This window comes from Polyodon spathula, chromosome 7 (genome assembly GCF_017654505.1).
Source record: "Polyodon spathula isolate WHYD16114869_AA chromosome 7, ASM1765450v1, whole genome shotgun sequence".
NCBI classification, from domain to species: domain Eukaryota; kingdom Metazoa; phylum Chordata; class Actinopteri; order Acipenseriformes; family Polyodontidae; genus Polyodon; species Polyodon spathula.
The window spans coordinates 7,077,684-7,097,843 of NC_054540.1; the positions used below are offsets into that span (position 1 = coordinate 7,077,684).

Here is a 20,160-nt window from a genome sequence, read left to right on the forward strand (position 1 = left end):
AAGCTTTCTTCAGGGCATATTATTAAAAATAAGAAACAGTTATTGATGATTACTGATTTTATCAATGTATTTAGTTATGTATTTGATAAAGTCATGGAGGCAAATATCATATTCACAATGGAAATGTGTATATATATATATATATATATATATATATATATATATATATAAACATAATATATATATATATATATATGGAAATACAGTGACACAGACGTTGTAACATTTATAAACCAATACAGACTCTTGTAATCCACAGTACCAACACAACAGCTCTTTGCCAAGCCGAATGACAGACTAAGTTTAAATTGGTCTCAAAGCGGAAGCAGCACTTAAATTACTTTTAAAAAATTAAAAAATAAAAAAGGAGTGTAAAAAGGAAATACCACATCCTTATCTTCATCTCCTTGTATATTCAATGCACCCTGTAGTTATCATTATAATGGAGGTTTCTTTTGATATTTCTGTAAGAATAGTTAGTAATTTCAGTAATCCCTCTGCAGTGCACTCAAATGTACACGTTGTCAACCCACTCAACTTCTCCAGTGGTTGAATCTAACCCAGCTTTTTCTAAGGGAGGAAACCTCAGAATTATGATGTTTCTGAATGATCTGTTTCAAGAAGCGTTTTTCGTGCTTTGCAAGACAATAACCAAGAGCCACAGAAATCGCCTTGTTTCTTTTTTTTAATTTTTTTAATTTTTGTATATCTTAATATCACCCATATACAGGAGCCTCATACTCTTTAAATATTGACTTTTTTTGTGAAATGAATCCCTTATTTTTTTTAGGATGCAGCACAACCTCACTGGGTTTCCAAACCTTACCTTGTGATATCAAGAAACAGCAAACGTCACAAAGACTCCCATTTACTGCACAGCCCTGCCAATAAATACTGTATTCCGTTGAAGCACAAAATTGACTTTTTAAAATAAAAATTCAGGACCTTAAAAAGGAAAAGTCAACAGAAATTGTCACACAATTGCTATAATAGTTGACTTGCAGTATAAAAAACTGTTTTGTCTGTATACATTTGATAATTACAGGGGCGTTGGAACTAGGGTGCTGGGGGTGTGGCAGAGCCCCCTGGATTGAAGTGCTGTGCACCTGCTTCCATCATATGCAGGGGTTACAGTTTTGCTCAATGAATTTCAGCACCACTGGATAATCATAGCATATGTATAAATGTGGCAGAAAATTAAATATATTCACAACACACACACACACACACACACACACACACACATATTATGGTAGGGTTTATTAAAATTGGTGAATAATATATTACTAAATATTTTGTGTGTGTGTATATTGTGTTTGTTATATATATATATATATAGTGTTGTTTATGTATATATATATATATATATATATATATATATATATATATATATATAATATATATATATATATATAATATAGAGATTCCAGCAATACAAAATATTACCAGATTCCAATTTTTACAATTTCAGCACAGCTATAAAATGCATAGTCCTAGCTGGAAGCCAAAGGGGCAGGAGAGGCTTATTCATCACCCATCTTAATTCACAATGCCACTGATTATCTTCCCTGTGGCTAGTTACTTATTAATAAATACGACTACGGCTTCGCGACCAGCACAATGAAGAATGGCGAGGACCTGTGGCGCACCAGTCACTACAAGAGTCAGGGGGACAGATTCACTGGAACACATTAACTCCTGAGGAAAGTCGTTTGTAAAACTTAATAAATAAATAAATAAATAAATAAAAACTGTTAATGTGACAGAACTTACTGTAGACAACAGCAACTAGTGGGGATCTATACCTCTAAACACTGCCACAGAACTTATCTACATTAACTTGCAAGTTACTGTAAACGTCACGTTACTTTCTATCAATGTGGTTATTGAAAAAGAAAGAAAGAAATCAGTGTTTCTCTTTATGACTTCTATCCGTGTTCCTGCTGGGTCTTTCATACAGTGAATCTTTCCACGTCATTCTAGGACCTTCCCACAAGTTGTGAAGACAGAACAGGGAAGTGAACATCTTGAGCTGCATGGATTCCCAATACAAGGTAATACATAATCAATGTACTTGAACTGAGATTAAAACTATTGTTTGCGGTAAATAACTAGAGTTTAAAACATGAATCCAAAAGAAAAGAAAATAAACCATTTGATCTGTAGTAATAGCTTCCGCTTCTCACAACATAGCTGTTATGCTGTAGTCCATAGCGCTATTGTTTACATGGCTTTCCCGTATTCGGCACGCTTTTAACTAAGAGATAGGTACCATACAGTATGTATTATGTAGTCCATGGAAAAAGACTTTGTATCAGTTTACCTGCTGTTAAGTTGTGTAATTTGTTCTGTAGTTTTGAACTACATTAGTTGTTTTTTTTTTGTTTGTTTTTTTAAGGAGTGCGTTTAATTTAGACTAATTTACAGCATGACGACAACTATGGGTTGTTATTATTGTAATAAAAGATGATAAAATAGTGTTTTTGAAAAAAGCATTTAGACTCGTCTGAGTTAAACGCTGCTCATTGGCGCTGGTTGACCCCCAGCTGTTTTGACACATGGTAGTTGTGGGGGAGGTGCCGCTGGAGCGATGTTTCGACAGTGTTTATAACTTCTCATACGTACACGGTTGCCGTGATTATTACATCTTACATCAGTCTTTTTGAAAACTTGAAATCAACAGTAGTGCACCTAAGAGTTTTTATTTATTTATTTACTTTTTTGATCGGCTAGCCGCTAGATACTTTGTTATTTTAGTAAGTGGTGTCAGCTAGCAGCAATGTATAATGTATTTCCAAATATCATTGTTTTCCACCCGTCTCTCTCGGTTCAGACATTGAATAGGAGGCCTTTGATTAGGGTTACCATACTTGGGACAGACAGTTCAGGCTTTTCAACTCACATCGCAGTGCATTCTGGTACGTTTTACCTGTCTCGGTTACCTTTCACAGCAGGACTACACTTACTAGAACGCATTGGGGTGTCAGTTTAAAAACCTGGACTGCAACACTGCCTTGCTTGTCTTGGTTTAACGAGGAGGTATGCAGACAGCTCAGGGATAGAACAAATGACCCGGTAATTCAGAGGCATGTCTGCTAAGCATTATGCAGCCTGGCTGGTCCGAGGGTCCCGTTGCATGAATTTGTCCACGTAATTGCCCTTAAGCCACATTTAAAATTCCAGCCAAAGCTGACACATTTCAGTCCAAATAAGTTCAGATACTCAGTTGTTGTAGTTCATTATTATTATGTGGTTAAAGAGCTTCTTCACAGTCACATTGCATAAGTAGTAACTCTCTGAAATAGTCCACTGTTTCGAGTGCCCTCAGGCAGCATTTCAACACTTTTGAATTGTTAACGCGCCTTAACTGTTTCTAATTGAACTGAAACCTTCTTGCACGGTTGAATATCCTTTGACTGATTTATTTTCGGTGGGAACTTATAAAATAATCTATTACAAGTTACAAAGGGTTGGTGGTATAGAAGTATTTTAAATTAGTTTTGTTCTAGATACAGGTTGTGGTGAACAGGAAGTACTGAGCTTCTTTATTCAATACAATATTGTTGATAATTATGCCCCACAGGAGATGCATATCCCAGTTGGCAGGGATATAATGGAGGCACCTGTACCTTTTTCACACGTAGAGTTTTACATTTAGAATTTAAAATATAGAACTGCTTATCCAGTTGTGAAACTTGGTTAAGATGTACTTGAGCCCAAGCTATCAGACAGTTACATTTATCTAGAGGAGTTTGTTGTAGTGAAACGTAGTTTGGGCATTCTTTTTGAGATGCTCAGAAACAGGAGATATATGGACTCTGCTAAATAAGTTAAAGTAAGCTCTCGACTGAGCTATAAGAATGTGTGTATCTCAAAGGTCATCTGATTAAGATATGGGTCAGAACTATGCAGACTCTTTACTGTACAGGTCTGGAGTAAACGCATAGATACTAAAATCTGCAGCAACAACATCACATGTTTTCACATGCCTACTGCTGACACCCGGCTATACTGCACTATTATTAAGCTTTTCTGAGCTGTGAAAGGGGCTATTATCTTGAAAACGCTTGTTTGTTTTTGCTTTAACTATTTTGTAATGAGATTCTGTTCTACAGGGTAGTTAGAACATCACTTGGCTTTTTTGTGCTGCTGCTGTGAAAAAAAAAAAAAAAAGATCTCAAACTGAAACGAAGAAGCAACGAATCAAGAAGAGGCAATTTATTTGAAAATGCTGAATTCTGCAGTTTTTAAAGTTCTCTCAATAATGGAAACCCTCCTTGTGGTGGATGGTGCCCGTTTTAGTCAGTTGGGACACTTCAGCAAAGGTGCCCTAAATTCACATTGACCTTTGGTTTAACTGTGTGACCTTGGCCTTGTGTCTCGGTCCCATCCAAATGAAAAGTTGTGAAGAAGGAAAATGAAATGATCTCATTTTGTTGTAACACATCCAGAATCAGTGTAGAAAGCAGTAGCTAAGCGTATCTGTATTGATTTGCCTAGGCTTACTAAGTGCTTTCTTTAAATGGCAGCGCACTTCGATGCTGTGGCCTGAGCTTTAATTAATTTACTGGTGCATCAGAAAACTTGCAGATCTTCCTCTTTATTGAATTAGAATTAGACCCTGTTAGGGCTTGATTTGGTGCAAGGAGGGAACAGGTTGGTTACTGCGGAGTGTATTTCAATGGGCTTGTGATGCAGTTCATAAAAGCTTCACTTTCGTGGTCTTTGATAATGAGCTGAAAGGGGGTGAAGGGGGAGTGTTTTTGCAAAGCAGTTAAACATGATACCAGGTCAGGGATTATTGTGTAGGGTGTTGGGGGTTTGAAGCAGCATTGATATGAATTTGTTCTTTGTTACAGATTGACCTGTGATGGAAGCCCAGAACCAGCTTGACAGGCTTTAGAATCTCAGGAGAGTAGAATTGTTCAAGTGCTCTGTGTTTTCACACACGGCAGGGCAGAGAGAGCTGTGTCTGCGTGTGAGTGTTGGCCTTAGAGTTGTGTGTGTGTGTGTTAACAGCTACTGAGATCGGGCAGGTTCAGTTTTAGGATTTAAAACTATTTAAAGGGGTTGTGACTTTAGGCTGGCTGCACAGAAAGACTGATATTGCATCGATAAACACTGGATTTGGTATCGTAAGTGTTTTTTTGGTATTGTAAATGGCAGTTAATATCAAATTGGCACTTTACAATCTGTGGCAATACACGTGGAATACACGGAGTGGAATCAGCCTGTTGATATGAAAGCTTGTTCTTCACCATGAATCTAGTGGAATTTAGTAGGAAGTCACTTTTTCACTTCTTGTGTAATTTCATTTAAATTCCCACCAGAGGAGAGGGGGGGAACGGACGACTGAGAATGCCAGTAAAAATGGTAGTAAAGTGCTAAAATAATGGAGATGTTATGATTATATTTGCTCACTTTAATAAACAACGTGATTCTAAAAGCTCTGTTGAGGCCACATGAACGTGTTAAACTTCTGAGGTTTAGAAAACTCACCATGATGTGATGACTGAAAATGATACAAAGTGACTCTGAAAACATGAAAAAAGCCTTCCATGTTTACAAAATGTGTACATGTTAACAGTACACTTACTGCAATAATCAGAATGGTTTAAATTGAACTATTTATCGATTGGGAAGAGAAAACACGAACTAGGAACAAACAGTAAAACTAGCATTTAGAAATTTAGTGACTAATACTACACATTGTAAAGCAGAAAAAAACAAAGTCAATTAATATCTGGCTGGATAAACTTAGGACCTAAAATGTCTGGGTTTAAAATATTTTGTGAATGGCTAAAAGTTTAGCATTAGTTTCCATTTAATTTCCTAAATGTTGAAACGTTAACATATCAGGAATGTAACCAATCAGAATCTCTCCATCACTTTATATAGATTAGGTTTTTATAATGAAATAAATTGACTTGCACTGTAACTGTACAAGTTTCAATAGGACAGCTCAGCTGACCCCTAGTGGGGCTTTATTCCCTGCAACCAAAACACAGCACTGCTTTTAAAGTCTGCAAGCTTCATGGATTATATATCTGCTTCCTAATTCTCTCCAGCCCATCACTCACCATTAACCTTATAAAGAATTTAAACCCAAGTATCATCCTCATCTTATCTTTTAGCATCTGTCCACACACATTGTAAAAACCAGGCAAAATTGAGCCCTCTTCACATACTGTAACTACAGTTATTATAGTGGCTTATTACAACAGTGTTGTTTCTACTGCTGCTACAGCAAGGGATGAATGACCCAGAAAACACAACTGAGCAGAGTGTTAGATGTCAGGGCTGCTCGGGTTGTGCAGAAGCCCAGGGAAGCTGTGGCAGTTTAGGCAGTGGAGAGATGTACAGATTGCTGCTCCTCTGCTTGAGATCACACGACTGGCTTGTTGGGTTCTGTCTGAGCTGTCAACAATTTCAAGCACAGGTACAGTCTTTGCTCAGTCAATGAGTTATGCTTTTTGGGCAGCCTGTACAGTGCCTGGAAGCAGCTGTTAAAACGGAGCCAAGAGTACCCGATAGCTTTAGCCGGATAGCTGCTAAAACATAGTCTAGCTTTGCTGATGTCATTGCTGAACAATTCAATAGAGGCAGCAGTGATCCACACATCAGGATCAGCCTCGTCAGAGTAGCCAGTGTTACTCATGAAAGATACGTAAGTGCAAATTGCTATAGCAGGCAGATAAATTATAGGTTTCCTGAAGTACTTGCTTGCCAATGTTTTAATTCCTACGTAGTATTTTTTGAACATACTGTTTTTGTTTTGTTTTTTTTTGGTCAGCATCTTGGCTTGGGATTACAGCTATTGTTATAAGTGGGTCTATTGAAAATAAATAAATAAAACACTCTTTCTGGGCCTATAGTTATTGGCCGAACATTCAAACGACTTTTTGCTAATAAACCAGTCGATTTCTGCAGGGAACCCTGAGGCTGGCCTTATTCATCCACAATGTGTTGGATTTGATTTTAGGTGGAATTACCCTTGTTGAGCCTATTTTTTTTCATTAATGAAAAAATGTGTGATCACATGAGGAATATAGCTGTGATTTGAATTTAGTGTGTTCTTGAACACAGTAAAACAGCATTTAACTATCAGTATTATTATTTTTGCTCCTGGTTCTTTGCTTGTATTTTATACTTAAATGAAACAGGTGACACATGATACCTAATTACTTCATGTGTATAGTGTGCTGTAGTTCAGACTATCGTCACTGCTGCAGGTTATAGTGTATTTGAAGCATTTCTAAGCACAATATAAAGGGGGGGGGGGGGCATTATTAATGGCAGTGAAGCTAATAAGAGGTAAGAATTGTGATTGTAAAGCATTTGTTAGCAGTCCTTTTAAGAACATAAAAAAACTCATAATAGTGGTGGAATACAGGAGAAAACCTGCTCAGAGGAACAGTGAACTTATCTAACAAAAACTTACAACCCCTTTCTGCCTACAGTTTTCAAATTAATGGAAATCGTTTGATAGAGAATTTCAATTCTGTATATATACACAGCTATAAAGCTGTTCACATTCCTTACAGTTCCCTGGGAAAACAGCATCTGGGTGAATTGCTGGTGGAGAGTACTCTTATGTTGCAAAGAAATATACGATTGACACTTGATTGTAGAGTCTTTTTAGAATGCATTGCAGCTGCACTGCTACGAATGGCTCAGACTGGACAAAGGGGAGGGTGGGTTTGGTGCACAGTGTCTGACCGAGGGAACATTAAGGATTCCCTGATGGGCTCTTTTCAATGCATATATGGGTTGATGAGATTGGATATGAAGGGTGTGAAATGCTCTTCAAGGGCTAGCTTTTCATAGATTGATTGCTATAGTTTAACTCTTCATCGTCCATTCAGAAAATCAGAAATCCAGCTGATATTAATTGGAAAGCCTGATGACAGACTCCATATGTTGTAGCATTAACTTCATCCTTTGTTTATGAGATTTCTGCTGTTCTTGGAATTTGTCTTTGACAAGGTCACAATACTTTCAAATGCATTTTTATCACTATTGCCTCGTTTCTTGTGTTGAAGTTGTTTTTGTTCTTGCCTACTGTAGATTTTTATACATTCATTTGCTGCTACACCCTGGTACCGAATCCCTTCCTGTGGATGTAGGTCAGGATCTCTCCAAAGGTTAAGCTGCAGTCACAGGAAGTTAAGAGGTACCAGGAAGAAGCAATGTAAATACACTTTCAGTAGCACCGGACTTGAAAAATGTGTAAATCCCAAATTAAAAACAAAAGAAGGGAATAAATAAAAACAACAAACCAACATATTTTTATCACTGGGAAGGGTGACTATTTATATGTAGAGGTGTATCAATTCATTGGGTTAATATCATACTAGAGGTATGTATCATTTGTATTGTGATACAAGACCAAAAGTTCATTGTAGTTCACCAAATGGTTCTTCAATAAATCTCCAAGTTGTTATTGTGAGCAAATAGGGTTGTATCCCAGGTAAAATGCCAAATACAGTACAACTGCTGTGCTATTTCTCACAAGATGGAGCAACTTTCAATCTTCAGTAAGTGTGGTCAGCACCTTCACAATGATTAGATACATTGTTAACGCTGTTGAGCATCCATGACGCATTGCCAGGCGCCCTTGCAGGTTTTGTCCGTTTGGGGCATCCACATGCCAAACTTTGTTTGGCTGCAGAGGCTTTTGAGTCATCCAGCAAAATAGTGTAATGAATGATAAAATTCTGTACTACATATATAGATATTCAAAGAGGGATATCACAGCAATGGCATCGGTATCAAACCTCCAATACAAAAAAGGTTGGATGAGATGTCATGGGGACAGATGGGTTGGGGAGTTATGGATGTTCTCACTATTTATCACAGCTGCTGTTTTACCTAATGAAGTATTACTGAAGCTGATATTGTGCTTAGTACAGTCATCTGCAAAGACATCCTGAGATTATTCTGTAGATATCTGAGATCAAAATATGAACTAAAAAAAATGTGAGGGTATAATAGATGAACCAAACCAGTTGGGTCACAGTATAACTTATAAACCCCTCCGTGTATTGTGTGAGTTATTTCTGGTTTGCATATCCCTGATTAAATCCTGAAAAGTGAAATCTGAAATAAAATTGGGCTTAACTGATCACATGGTTTGAATGGTGGGGGAGACAGTAATACCATTCAATTATTGCATGTGTGCTTTCAATTCATTGACATTGGTTGTGAAATCTGAGACAGGTTGTTAAAGATGTCCTTCAAAGCAGCTTGTCTTGCAGATCCCATGGTATGTCAGGAGATGCTTGATATAAACTATACAGCTGGTGCCTCATTGTCGTCTGAAATCTTTGCATTTGAGCATCACTTCAGTATAATTGTACTGTAACCTTCCAAAAGTGCAAGCGAGTGTGTGTGTGTGTGTGTTTGTGTGTGTGCTATAAAGCACACAAGCCTATATATTCTGTTCATAAGCTGTGATCGAGACAAACCATCATTTTTTTTAATGAATTGGATTAATACCAACTTACATTTTACAAACCCCTGTGTTATTCTGAACAGTTCCAAACGCCCCCGAGTCCCAGTTAGTTTGAGTAATAGAGGTTGTACTGTGTTCCATGTATTACAGTATATTATAGGCATAGCATTTCCAATTGAATTGATACAGTGCTAAGATGGCATGGTGGTATGGACATTGCTCCCATAATGCCATTTCACAAGCATTGCATTTTCATTTTGTGGTGGAACAGTACAGTCTATTAACTATGGCTCCTGAGTTATGAAGAGGCATTTCATCTATGTAGTAATACTAAATGAAACTTATAAAATTGACAAAAAATAGAAATATAAATCCTTCTCAATATCAATCAAATGTGTAGCCTAATTCATTGGAAGACATGCAAAAGACCTCTAGTGGAAAAATTTGTCAAAGAATTTTGTAAAGGGGTTGCACCATACTTTTCATTCCAGGTAAAATGAGCATTATGTGCTATACCTTTCCTTTGATACAAACAGATAGTGATTTCAGACTGCCATCATATTGCCTGAACACAGAATACTGAAATATCAAACGTGCATGTGGTTGATACTGGGTAGATGCAAGCGATGTGTTGCTTCCCAGCATTGAGTTATTGTAGTCATGGGACTACTTAAAGTAATTAAAGAATGCCTCTGATTTTTCAGATGACAACGTATCTCAGCGGTCAGTGCCTGACATTAATGAACATACCAGGCATGTCTACCCACTGGAGTTCACTTAATCCTCTGCAAACACAGCCTGCCTGCTGGAGTTCCTGAGGTTGTTTCAGAAATCACAATAACTTGTCCTTGCTTATGATACAGGGTGAAATTGGAGATTGGGTAAAATAAGCTACATTTTGCACACACATGACTGATTGTCCACATAGTCCTGACTGTGTTGTTGGTCCATCGTCTGTTACCACCAACAATGTAAAATACAGTTTCACAAAACAACCAGAAACTTGGTAGAAGGTCAGATATAACCAAGGCCCAGATTGTTATTTAAAAGTAGTTGGATCACAGATTTCACTACTAACTTGAGTAACTTTTTTGCAAAACAAGCAGTGAATTGCTAAGAAGTCAGATACAACCCAAGAATGCGGTAATGACCAAACCGAAATGGATGATGAAAAAGAGCAACCCGATATAGTTAATAAACGTATTTGAAAAAAAAAAAAAAAAAAAAACATCATTCAAATTCTTTGCCTTATTATATATTTAAGGTAAGGTAATTTTTATTTTTCTGTTAAAATTGCTCCTGGCTATAACGCTTTGTCACCCAGCTATACATAATTCCTAGGGAGAACCTTGTGGTAGGTACAGTGTCTTCCAAGGACTCAACTGTCTTGAACAAAGGTGACTTGCTAATTGTGAAGTAGAATTGGTTGGATAATAGAAAGGTATTGTCCTGAACTTGTCTTGTCTCTTCCTCCTTTTGTGAATTTCAGTATCAGCATGCCACTTCAAGGATGAAGCTGTCAGGATCAATAAGAAAAATCACTGCTTTCCTAGTGTCTCGGTCAAAAAGTACCGGAACGCTGAAAGCACCATATGGTCTTCAAAATTCCCAGTAGCAGCTGCCAGGGAAAGAATATTCTAAATATGCTTCAATGCAACTTGCAGTGGCATCTTGTCTTGCTAAATTTCCTGACCTGTGGCCTGGAGATCTGTGTGGCAGCTGGGATTACATATGTTCCTCCATTACTCCTGGAGGCGGGGGTTGAAGAGCAGTATATGACGATGGTCTTAGGTAAGCTCTAATTACAAAGTGAAAAAGAGGCGTGATTAATTAACAAGGCATTCTTTCCTAATAAATATGCAGTGTTTATGATATATTGTATTGCACTGTGGAGAGAACTAGTCAGATTGCATTTAAACTGCAGTTCTAGTAATACAATTATAAACTTAAAACTTAATGAGTCAATATTAATAATACATTAATTGTCTTTTCTTTTTGCAAAAAAAGGCAAAATAGATTATCAAGATCGCACCAATTATTTTTAATTGGGAATACAATATATAATCTGGATGGCCCTTTTTCAGATAATCAAACGATTAAATGAAATACATAATGTATTAACAGAATTGTTATGTTCATTAGTTTACAAATATATTCAGATGCCTAAATTGGTATTCTTTAATAACTTGCGTTATTTCCCCACCAAGCCGAGCACTGGAAGCAGAGAACGTTAAACTTGCAGGGAACCTCCGGAGACCTCCAGGTGTCAGTAATTAATTAACTGATGAAGGAATTGGTCCAATTAGATAATTGAGGGTACAAAGAGATGAGAACTTACAGTATTTGGCAAGTCTAACCTGCAGGATGCTATCTCCAAAGTGGTACATCATTAGCAGGTAGTAGAACTTAAAAGTTTCCTCAGCAATAGACTGCACATCAAACAAACAGAGAACTCTATTAAGTATAGCTGCTAGGATTGTGACAGGCATTCAAGTTCCACATTAGCTTTAAGGTGTTCCTCTTGACCTATAAAGCCCTTCCTGACCTATATTTCTGACTCCAAACCCCTCAAGTTAGCTGAAGTCTTCTGATTTTAGCCTCACCATTCTCCTCCTCTGGGTGGCTACTTGCAGCTATTCTAAACCATGACTTTGCAATTTTGTGCCTAGAAATTGAAATATCAGAGATGCTGCAACTCTGAAGCTCTCGATCAGTAACCTCGCTCAGGAAGCTGTATGCAGAAGTTGCTGATCCAGTGAATGATGCTGTTGTTCCATTCAATGCATTAGAATTAATAGGGTTAGTCAGTGTGCCTGTCAGAAAGTGTGTAAACTACTGAAAAAAAAGGCTGCCCTCCTGGAAATATGCAATGCTGCTAATAGTTGTGTAAGTAAAATCGAAAGCCATCTGTGAGATTGCCTTTATGTAATCATCTATGTTTCTATAAATTGATGGTCCTTTTTTTTTTTTTTTTTTAGCTTCAGCCTTACTACTAGTTGTTGATAGTGAAAACAGTTACAAGTAACAAACATGTGTTGTTGTTTTTTTAATATATTTATATATATATATATATATATATATATCTATATATATATATATATATATATATATATATATATATATATATATATATATATATATAAAAACACATGAGTATTACTGGTAGAAGATACTGGCAGCAAGGTGTACTTTTAATCTTTATCTTTGGGGTTATTCTTCATTCAGTTAAGGTAGACCGAGGGCTGTGGAAATGGATGAAAGTGCTTCATTGTACTAGACAGGTTCTTTGACTGGCAGGTCCTTTGATCAGCATGCTATGAAATTAATTACTTTAAGCAGCAGGGCCCTTTCATCTGTTTCATCTGTTGAACAATGTAAAGTCTGGTTATGTTTCAGAAGTGAATAGGAATGCTCTGTCTGATACTTTAGCACAAGGTGTTGATAAGTCTGTATGAAAGCTCTAAGATACGTGGGACAAGCTAACAAATAATTGGTAGCTTGAACTAGGCGGTGAAACTATATCGTTTCAGTGTTGTTTCTTGTTGGTATGGCAACCAGCTTGTGTTTTTTTTTATTTTTCTTGAGGTTTTTTGCCAAGTTCTTTCTGAGACTGGCTGATGTTTCAATCCTTTAAAGGTGAGCATTGTGTGACAACTTCAGGAAACATGAAACCTGAAAGCTAGCTGAAATCCTCCAGGGAAGGTGCCTTACAGTAGAGGGAACAGTTCCCATCGAGGCTGAATGTGGAGATCTGGATTCATGTAACTGCAATGGGACAGCTGAACACTTAGGAGTCGGGCGCCTTTTCCCTTAGCCCTTGTGTGATATAATACATTCTTCGTAGGGAGGACTAAGTGTCCACATTCTTCGTCTGTTGGACTAAGTGTCCACATGCAGGGATGGAAATTAGGCTCCCATTGTATAGCTGTTCGATCCATTCCTGCTTTTACTATAGGTTTAATAAGTCCCACCTGCGCTTGTTACCTATACAATCATGCTTGTAGAAAAACCTGCAGTGGGTGAAACTGCTTTGCAATATGAGTCGTATTTCCATCCCTGATATGCAAGTTAAATTTTTACTTATTATCCCATGTAAAATTGAACTCTAGAAACTGCATGTAGCGCAGTAGGAAGATAAATCAGAGGAAATCATGTGGTGATGTTCTTGGAAAGTAGTTAATATGGCATGGGATTTTTGGCACAAAAGGGGTTAAGATCAGGCTTTATCAAGTAAAACACCCCAAAATCAGAACTCCTATTAACAAATGTATACCAAAACCTGAATATGTATATGTGCTCTGTATATGCAGTATACAGCATATTATTGTCTAACCTGTATTTTAACACAGCTATGTGTAAAACAAGATGCTTAAAAATGTGATGAACAAAACAAAATTCCATTATATTTAGAGAGCATTCACTTTAAAACTTATCAAGTCATTTACTGTACTTCCCACAGGAAATATTGATTTTGGAGGAGTGCCAAAGTTACTGCAAAATGAATAATATCCTGCATCTGGTTTCTGAAATACTCTGAAACTGACAAAAGACTTAAACTGCTGCCAGATATCCTCAACTATTACACAATGTTTACAGGCTAGTCTATATCTTTGCGCTAATGCAACTAAAAGCTTATTTGCCAGTAAGCCTTTACTTTGGTTTATTTTCTAAAAGGCCAGATGGGTTTATGAATAATCAAAACAAATTATATGTGTTTTGATGCAAACACCAGTCTGACAAATGACACAGAGAACTTCTGTAGGCTGTGAACGAGTAAAAGGTTGCACAACCTCTGTCTGCAAGAGACCACTGAGGTATGATGTCAGAGTCCACTCTCGTGTCAGTCTGTACTGAATCTGGACTGTGTTCAAGTACCCAGATGTTTGCACACCCTGGTGAGAGTTTTTTCTGCTTTTGCTGATCATAGGCTAACATACTGGAGAGGTATTGTAGATTGCACAGTAGTACATGTTAGGCAAACATTTGGGTACCAGTTGACGCAGATTTCAGAAATATCAACTGCTTTTCAGCTGCCCTTTCAAACATACTTAACCACAACTCTACTTTTTTACAACATAATCTATCAAACCATTAAACTAGTAAGTCATCTGGTGTATGAACAGAATACATTGTATGTCTTAGAGATTGATCACTTTATGCTGGAAACTTTAACAAATCACTGTTTATGTATACTCTAAATACACAACTGTACGTAACTTGTTCGTGTTTCAGTAATATTGCCAAGGTGTTTTACTGACTAACTTTTCCCACAAAATAATGAAAAATGAGGATCTAGCCTCTGTACCACTGGCCTCCTAAAAGTAAATGTTACAGCATCACCTGGCAGCGAAGAGTGATTTCGACTCATATTATTAGCCTGGATCTAATTGCTTCTGTGTAGAAGTATGACTGGTCAATACATTTTTTTTAAGCACCATCTTTATGTTTATCACCTAACTAGACAGTAAAGTTTCGGTCTATTTTTTGTTCCAATTATCCACATAAAGATGATGTATTTTGGTTCTGATATCAGAAATCATTTCTTGAGACTGGAAAATGTAATATATCCTTTAGGTATGTTCAGTTAGATAGTCCGCCACACCTTTAATACTTTAGAAAGCATATCGGAAATCATTTGAGGTGCAGGTGACATTGCCGTGTGACCTTGCCTAAGACATAATATGGATTCCTTATTGTGGTCATGTGACTTTTTGGTAATGGAGATCAAAGGCATTGACATACTATCTTCAAAACTGGTACACAAATGCATTCTGTGATTCTCGATGAAGTTTGATTTATTGGCATCCCAATGAAAACTGACTATTTGGTGGCCATATTAGCATTAGGTTGCTGTTGTACATGGTTTTAATCTGACAAACCTATTGTATGCATTCCAGATCAGGTTAATATTTGACAATGTTGTAATGCATTACCCAGTCAGTGCCACAGGAGATGCTTTGTTGTTGGTTATGATCCGCTCTTTTTTTTTTATTTGCATTTCAGCTGCTTTCTATTTGCAGGTATTGGGCCAGTCTTGGGACTCCTGTTCATACCTTTGATTGGTTCGGCCAGTGACCATTGGACGAGCAGCTATGGCCGGAGGCGACCCTTCATCTGGCTGCTGTCTCTGGGGGTGCTGCTGGCCCTGTTCATCATCCCCCATGCTGACATGCTCGCCTTCTACTTCAGCTGGGGCGGACAGGCTATGCACGTGGCCTTCCTCATTCTGGGAGTGGGTCTGCTTGATTTCTCCGGCCAGGTCTGCTTCATCCCACTGGAAGCTGTGCTCTCCGACCTGTACGGGGAGGAGGAGGATTGTGGGCAAGCCTTTGCCATGTTTTCCTTCATGGTCAGCCTGGGCGGCTGCATTGGCTATCTGCTCCCAGCCATCAACTGGACCGACAGCTACCTCTCTGCCTACCTTGGTGGTCAAGAGGAGTGCCTCTTTTCCTTGCTCACCTTCATCTTCATCCTAAGTGTTCTTGTCACCATGAAAATCTCACATGAGCCCACCTACCCCTCAGGGCGCCTGCTGCTGGAACCAAAGCCTTCAGAGAGAGCCAGGTCTGTCTTCCGCTCCTGCTGCTACCTTCTCAAGTGCAGGCTGAGGGTCTTCAAGTCAGGCCCTTTGATTTGCATGTTGCGGACTTGCTGGTCAATGTCGCCAGCCATCTACCGCAGTTACTGCCACATTCCCTGGGTCATGAAGCAGCTGTGTGTAGCCCAGCTCTGCAGCTGGATGGCTGTCATGTCCTTCATGCTATTCTACACAGACTTTGTCGGAGAAGGGCTTTACGAAGATGTCCCCAGTGCAGCACCAGGAACCCCATCAAGAATTCGCTATGATGAAGGTAGCAGTTTCAGATTATGAATAGCAAAGGTTAAAAAATTAGTGTAGTGGGACTTTAAATCATGAACTCTAGTCGTGTGTGTGTGTGTGTGTGTGTGTGTGTGTGTGTGTGTGTGTGTGTGTGTGTGTGTGTGTGTGTGTGTATATATATATAAATAAAAGGAATAGAAAGAAGACAAGCGTTGAATTGACAACAGAACTGGCAGAAGGCACAGGAGTCATTGTCCATCAGATACAGATCACAGATCCAACAGTACAAAGGTCACTCTTGAAATCAGGACTTAAAGGATGTGTTGCAGTAAGAATACCTCTGTTAAGAAAGGGGAATGACTGAAAGGCTAAAATATTGTCAGGAACACAGAAATTGGACTATGGAGCAATGATCAAAGGTGCTTTGGACTGTTGATGGATGGACAGCGACACCTGTGTCTTCTGCAAGTTCTGTTGTCAATTCAACACTTGTCGTCTTTCTATTCCTTAAGGATATTATCTTCAAGTATTGCTCATCCTTGTTAGACAGCTTTTTGGGTCTTCCAGTACTGGGTTTGTCAATTACAGATGGCGTTTCTCTGTACTTGTTGATTATGCTTCTGATACCACACCTTGAAAATTAAGTGATGCAAGCTATTTCACTCAATGTTTTTGCTTCATTGTGCAAGTCAAGGTTGTTATAATAATAGAAAACACTAGTGGAGGCTTTGAACAAATTGTTGATGCTCATAATGCAACTTGTCTAAGTCTTTTTCACAGCAGTGTGTGTGTAATATTCTTCTTACACAGTTTTGCATTGGAGCCCATCTTCACATAAAAAATCTGTAATTCCATCAAGGCTTTACAATGATGTATAAAGCAAGAGAGTTACTATATCAGTGGAAGCTTGTGCGACATCCCTGTATATCAAAAACGGACACTGTCCTGTATCTCACAGCGTCCAACAGTGTCCTGCATGTGGATTCGGAATCCTCAGGAAAGTCAATGGCAAAGAGATTCTTTAACTTGTTGTATGTGATTACTACATCAGAAATGACTTTAGATTAAAATGAGTATAAGAGGCTGTGACAAGAATTGATCAATGTTCTTCATTTCTGGTGGCACTTAAATAGGTTTAATGTTTCGTTTATCTTGTGATGTAAGGAGCCAGTGCTTAAATTAAAAAAAAAAAAAAAAATCTTGTGCTTTATCTCCTTCAGGTGTTCGCATGGGGAGCCTGGGCCTGTTTCTGCAATGTGCTACCTCAACGTTTTTCTCAATAATCATGAGTAAACTTATCAAACTGTTTGGGTCTAAGAGAGTCTATTTGGCCAGCATGGTCAGCTTCACCTTCTCTGCACTAGTGATTTGCCTTTCAAAGAGCATTGTGCTGGTCACCATGATGTCTGCACTAACTGGATTTGCTTATGCCACGCTACAGACCCTGCCCTACACACTGACCTGTCATTACCACAAGGAAAAGGACGTAAGTGCAGAAGGGATACTAACCTCTTATTACATAAGGGAGAGTTTGCATCCAACAGTACATAATAAGGCTGTAGTTCCTGCAATTACTCATGATTTATATGTCCCTGAAAACCCAAGATGGAATTACAACCTTATATACAGTAGGGCTTGCATTATTTGTTAATAATAACTGGTGAGCATTTTTTTTTTCAGGAGTTCCAGTTGATATTTCCCTTAATAACTGTCTGGTTATTACAGGAAACATGTGCTCATTAACACCAGCAACAGAGCGCAACTCCAGCGTGAGCTGTCAAACTGAAAGCAATTCCAACCGTACCTCACATAGCTGCTGTGTTCTCTCACTCGCTTCAGGAAATATTGCTCACCAGAGATTATAAAAAATAGTAAAGTAAAAGTCTGTGAATATGGTTGTGTTTATTAACAAAATTAAATAAATTGTGTGTTGGGCTTAATAATTCTGTGGGTAATTAAAAGTTGAAGAAATACCAATTAAGTACCCCTTTTAAATGTATGTGATGTTCTTATTAAGTATTTGGTCATGTTATCACCTTTTAATATCACGCAAAGTTAGCCTGAAACATTTATTTTATAAATACTTTATGTTGTTGTCCTCTAGGGAAGAATAGCCCTGTCATAGACTACACACTATACAAATGTCATGAATTATATTCATTATCAATTATTCAATTATGTTTTATTAATGACTGTTAAGAACTAGTTAAAAGCCAAATTAGTCAGAATTATTTCAAAGCATCTATTGGCTTGAATTTCTGAACTGAATGACTGAATTGAAAAAGTGTACATTTGTACTTCAAGCTTACTTTATTTTCACAGTTTTGCTTGAATCTTTTAAGCAGAATTTAATTAATCTGAACTTTAACATGTGCCAGAACTTCAAAAAACATGCAACATGCTGTATTATGTGAAAACTACAGTTATTATTATGTACTACAGTTATACCATTAACTTCAGTGCATACATTCTGTAACTCTTTTGTGCTGTTCTGTCTATTCCAGATCTATATGCCAAAAAAAAAAGCCAAAAATATGCATAAAAATGGAATCGCAATAACCAGAGAGTCGGTTTATCTGACTCCGGATGAACAGTGCACCATAAATGACAACCACAACCAAAACGGACATGTGTGCATTGAGCCAGAGCGTGCAGGCAGTTACCCTGCCCAGACTGACTCTGCCAGTGGAGGTGATGGTGAGGAGGAGGATTTTGGGAAGCGCGGCGTCGGCTTGGACTTTGCCATCCTGGACAGCACCTTTCTGCTCTCGCAAGTCTTCCCCTCTTTCTTCATGGGGATGATCGTTTTGTTTACAGAATCTGTTACAGCTTACATAGCCTCCTCCACTATCTTCGGCTTGATTGCGATTTATTAAGCCAACCGTATAGTGTTTGACCAAAAGGACCTGAAATTCTGAAAGGATGGAAAAAAAATTAAAAGAATGTGACGGAGCAGCATTAAAACTGCTGCCAACTGAGTTAGTATTTTTAAAGATGGCTGTTGGAAAGGTCAAGTGGTGTTTTTAAAATAATTTTTCTGTTACACCGCCTTTCCTATTTCCAATCGCAGCTTATCCATCCTTCCATGACCACCACATTTTCTATAATATATCATGTATATAGATATATTCTATATATATCTATATTATATATATATATATATATATATATATATATATATAATATATATACAGTATAACCAGTTTACATAATGTATGGTAACATTCATACCAATGGACATTGTATATTTCTTGTAACCCCCCCCCCCCCTATATATATAGTGCTGGCAGGAAATGACGTGCACGTTTAATATATTATTCAGAATTTTGATGTTCGAGTATTCCTTCATTGACTGGGTACACCACCAAATGGTTCCAACAAAACAAGATGCAACACATTCATTCAGTGTAGAATGTGCTCTTGTTGTTTATTTCAGACCACAGTACGATACTCATGCTATGAGATTGCATTTTCATACACAAACTTGAAAATGGTCTGTGAGAGTACACTCATCACCAGTAGGGCATCTATATAGTATATATCGGTTGGTTATATAGTGTATCCACACTGATCATCCGACCCTGATGAATCTAATACTATCCCGTTCCGCACTCCGCAACCTCTACAGCTGTATAATAAGCATGGAAATGTCCGGGGCCCTATGTAGGAGGCCGTGCAGCTCAGGACTGTAGGACAGGGCACTGCCAGTTTGTGGGGGCCCAGAGAAGGCTTCCGCTGCAGACAGAAGTATGTGTGTGTATGTGTGTGAATGAGAATTAATGTCTTGTGTATACATTTATCCCACTATTAGACCAGGGCAGATTTCCAACCTGGGATGTTTTAAGCTCCAATGTAATATAATAAGCATTTTGGAAATTTAACTTAT

At 37.9% G+C, this 20,160-nt stretch overlaps 1 protein-coding gene across 4 annotated transcripts; it reads left to right on the plus strand.

Annotated features, from left to right (window-relative positions):
• Positions 1-1,644: 1,644 nt before the first annotated feature.
• On the plus strand, positions 1,645-19,323 carry LOC121318075 (solute carrier family 45 member 3-like). Of its 4 annotated transcripts, none has more exons than XM_041254331.1 (5): positions 1,645-2,054; positions 10,944-11,245; positions 15,475-16,305; positions 17,495-17,760; positions 18,779-19,323. In XM_041254331.1, the coding sequence occupies exons 2-5, from the start codon at positions 11,047-11,049 to the stop codon at positions 19,148-19,150; spliced, it is 1,668 nt and encodes a 555-aa protein (XP_041110265.1). In that variant the 5' UTR covers positions 1,645-2,054; positions 10,944-11,046; the 3' UTR covers positions 19,151-19,323. The 4 variants fall into 4 exon arrangements, with proteins under 4 accessions (XP_041110265.1, XP_041110267.1, XP_041110266.1 ...); XM_041254333.1 differs by having other exon boundaries at positions 1,646-2,054; positions 15,458-16,305; XM_041254332.1 differs by lacking the exon at positions 10,944-11,245 and having other exon boundaries at positions 1,646-2,054; positions 15,458-16,305.
• The last annotated feature ends 837 nt before the right edge of the window (positions 19,324-20,160 follow it).

Coding starts and splice junctions, on each gene's coding strand:
- LOC121318075 (XM_041254331.1), top strand. CDS start 11,047: ATGGTCTTCAAAATTCCCAGTAGCAGCTGCCAGGGAAAGAATATTCTA. Junction 11,246..15,474: donor GTATATGACGATGGTCTTAG/GTAAGCTCTAAT, acceptor TTCTATTTGCAG/GTATTGGGCCAGTCTTGGGA. Junction 16,306..17,494: donor AAGAATTCGCTATGATGAAG/GTAGCAGTTTCA, acceptor TATCTCCTTCAG/GTGTTCGCATGGGGAGCCTG.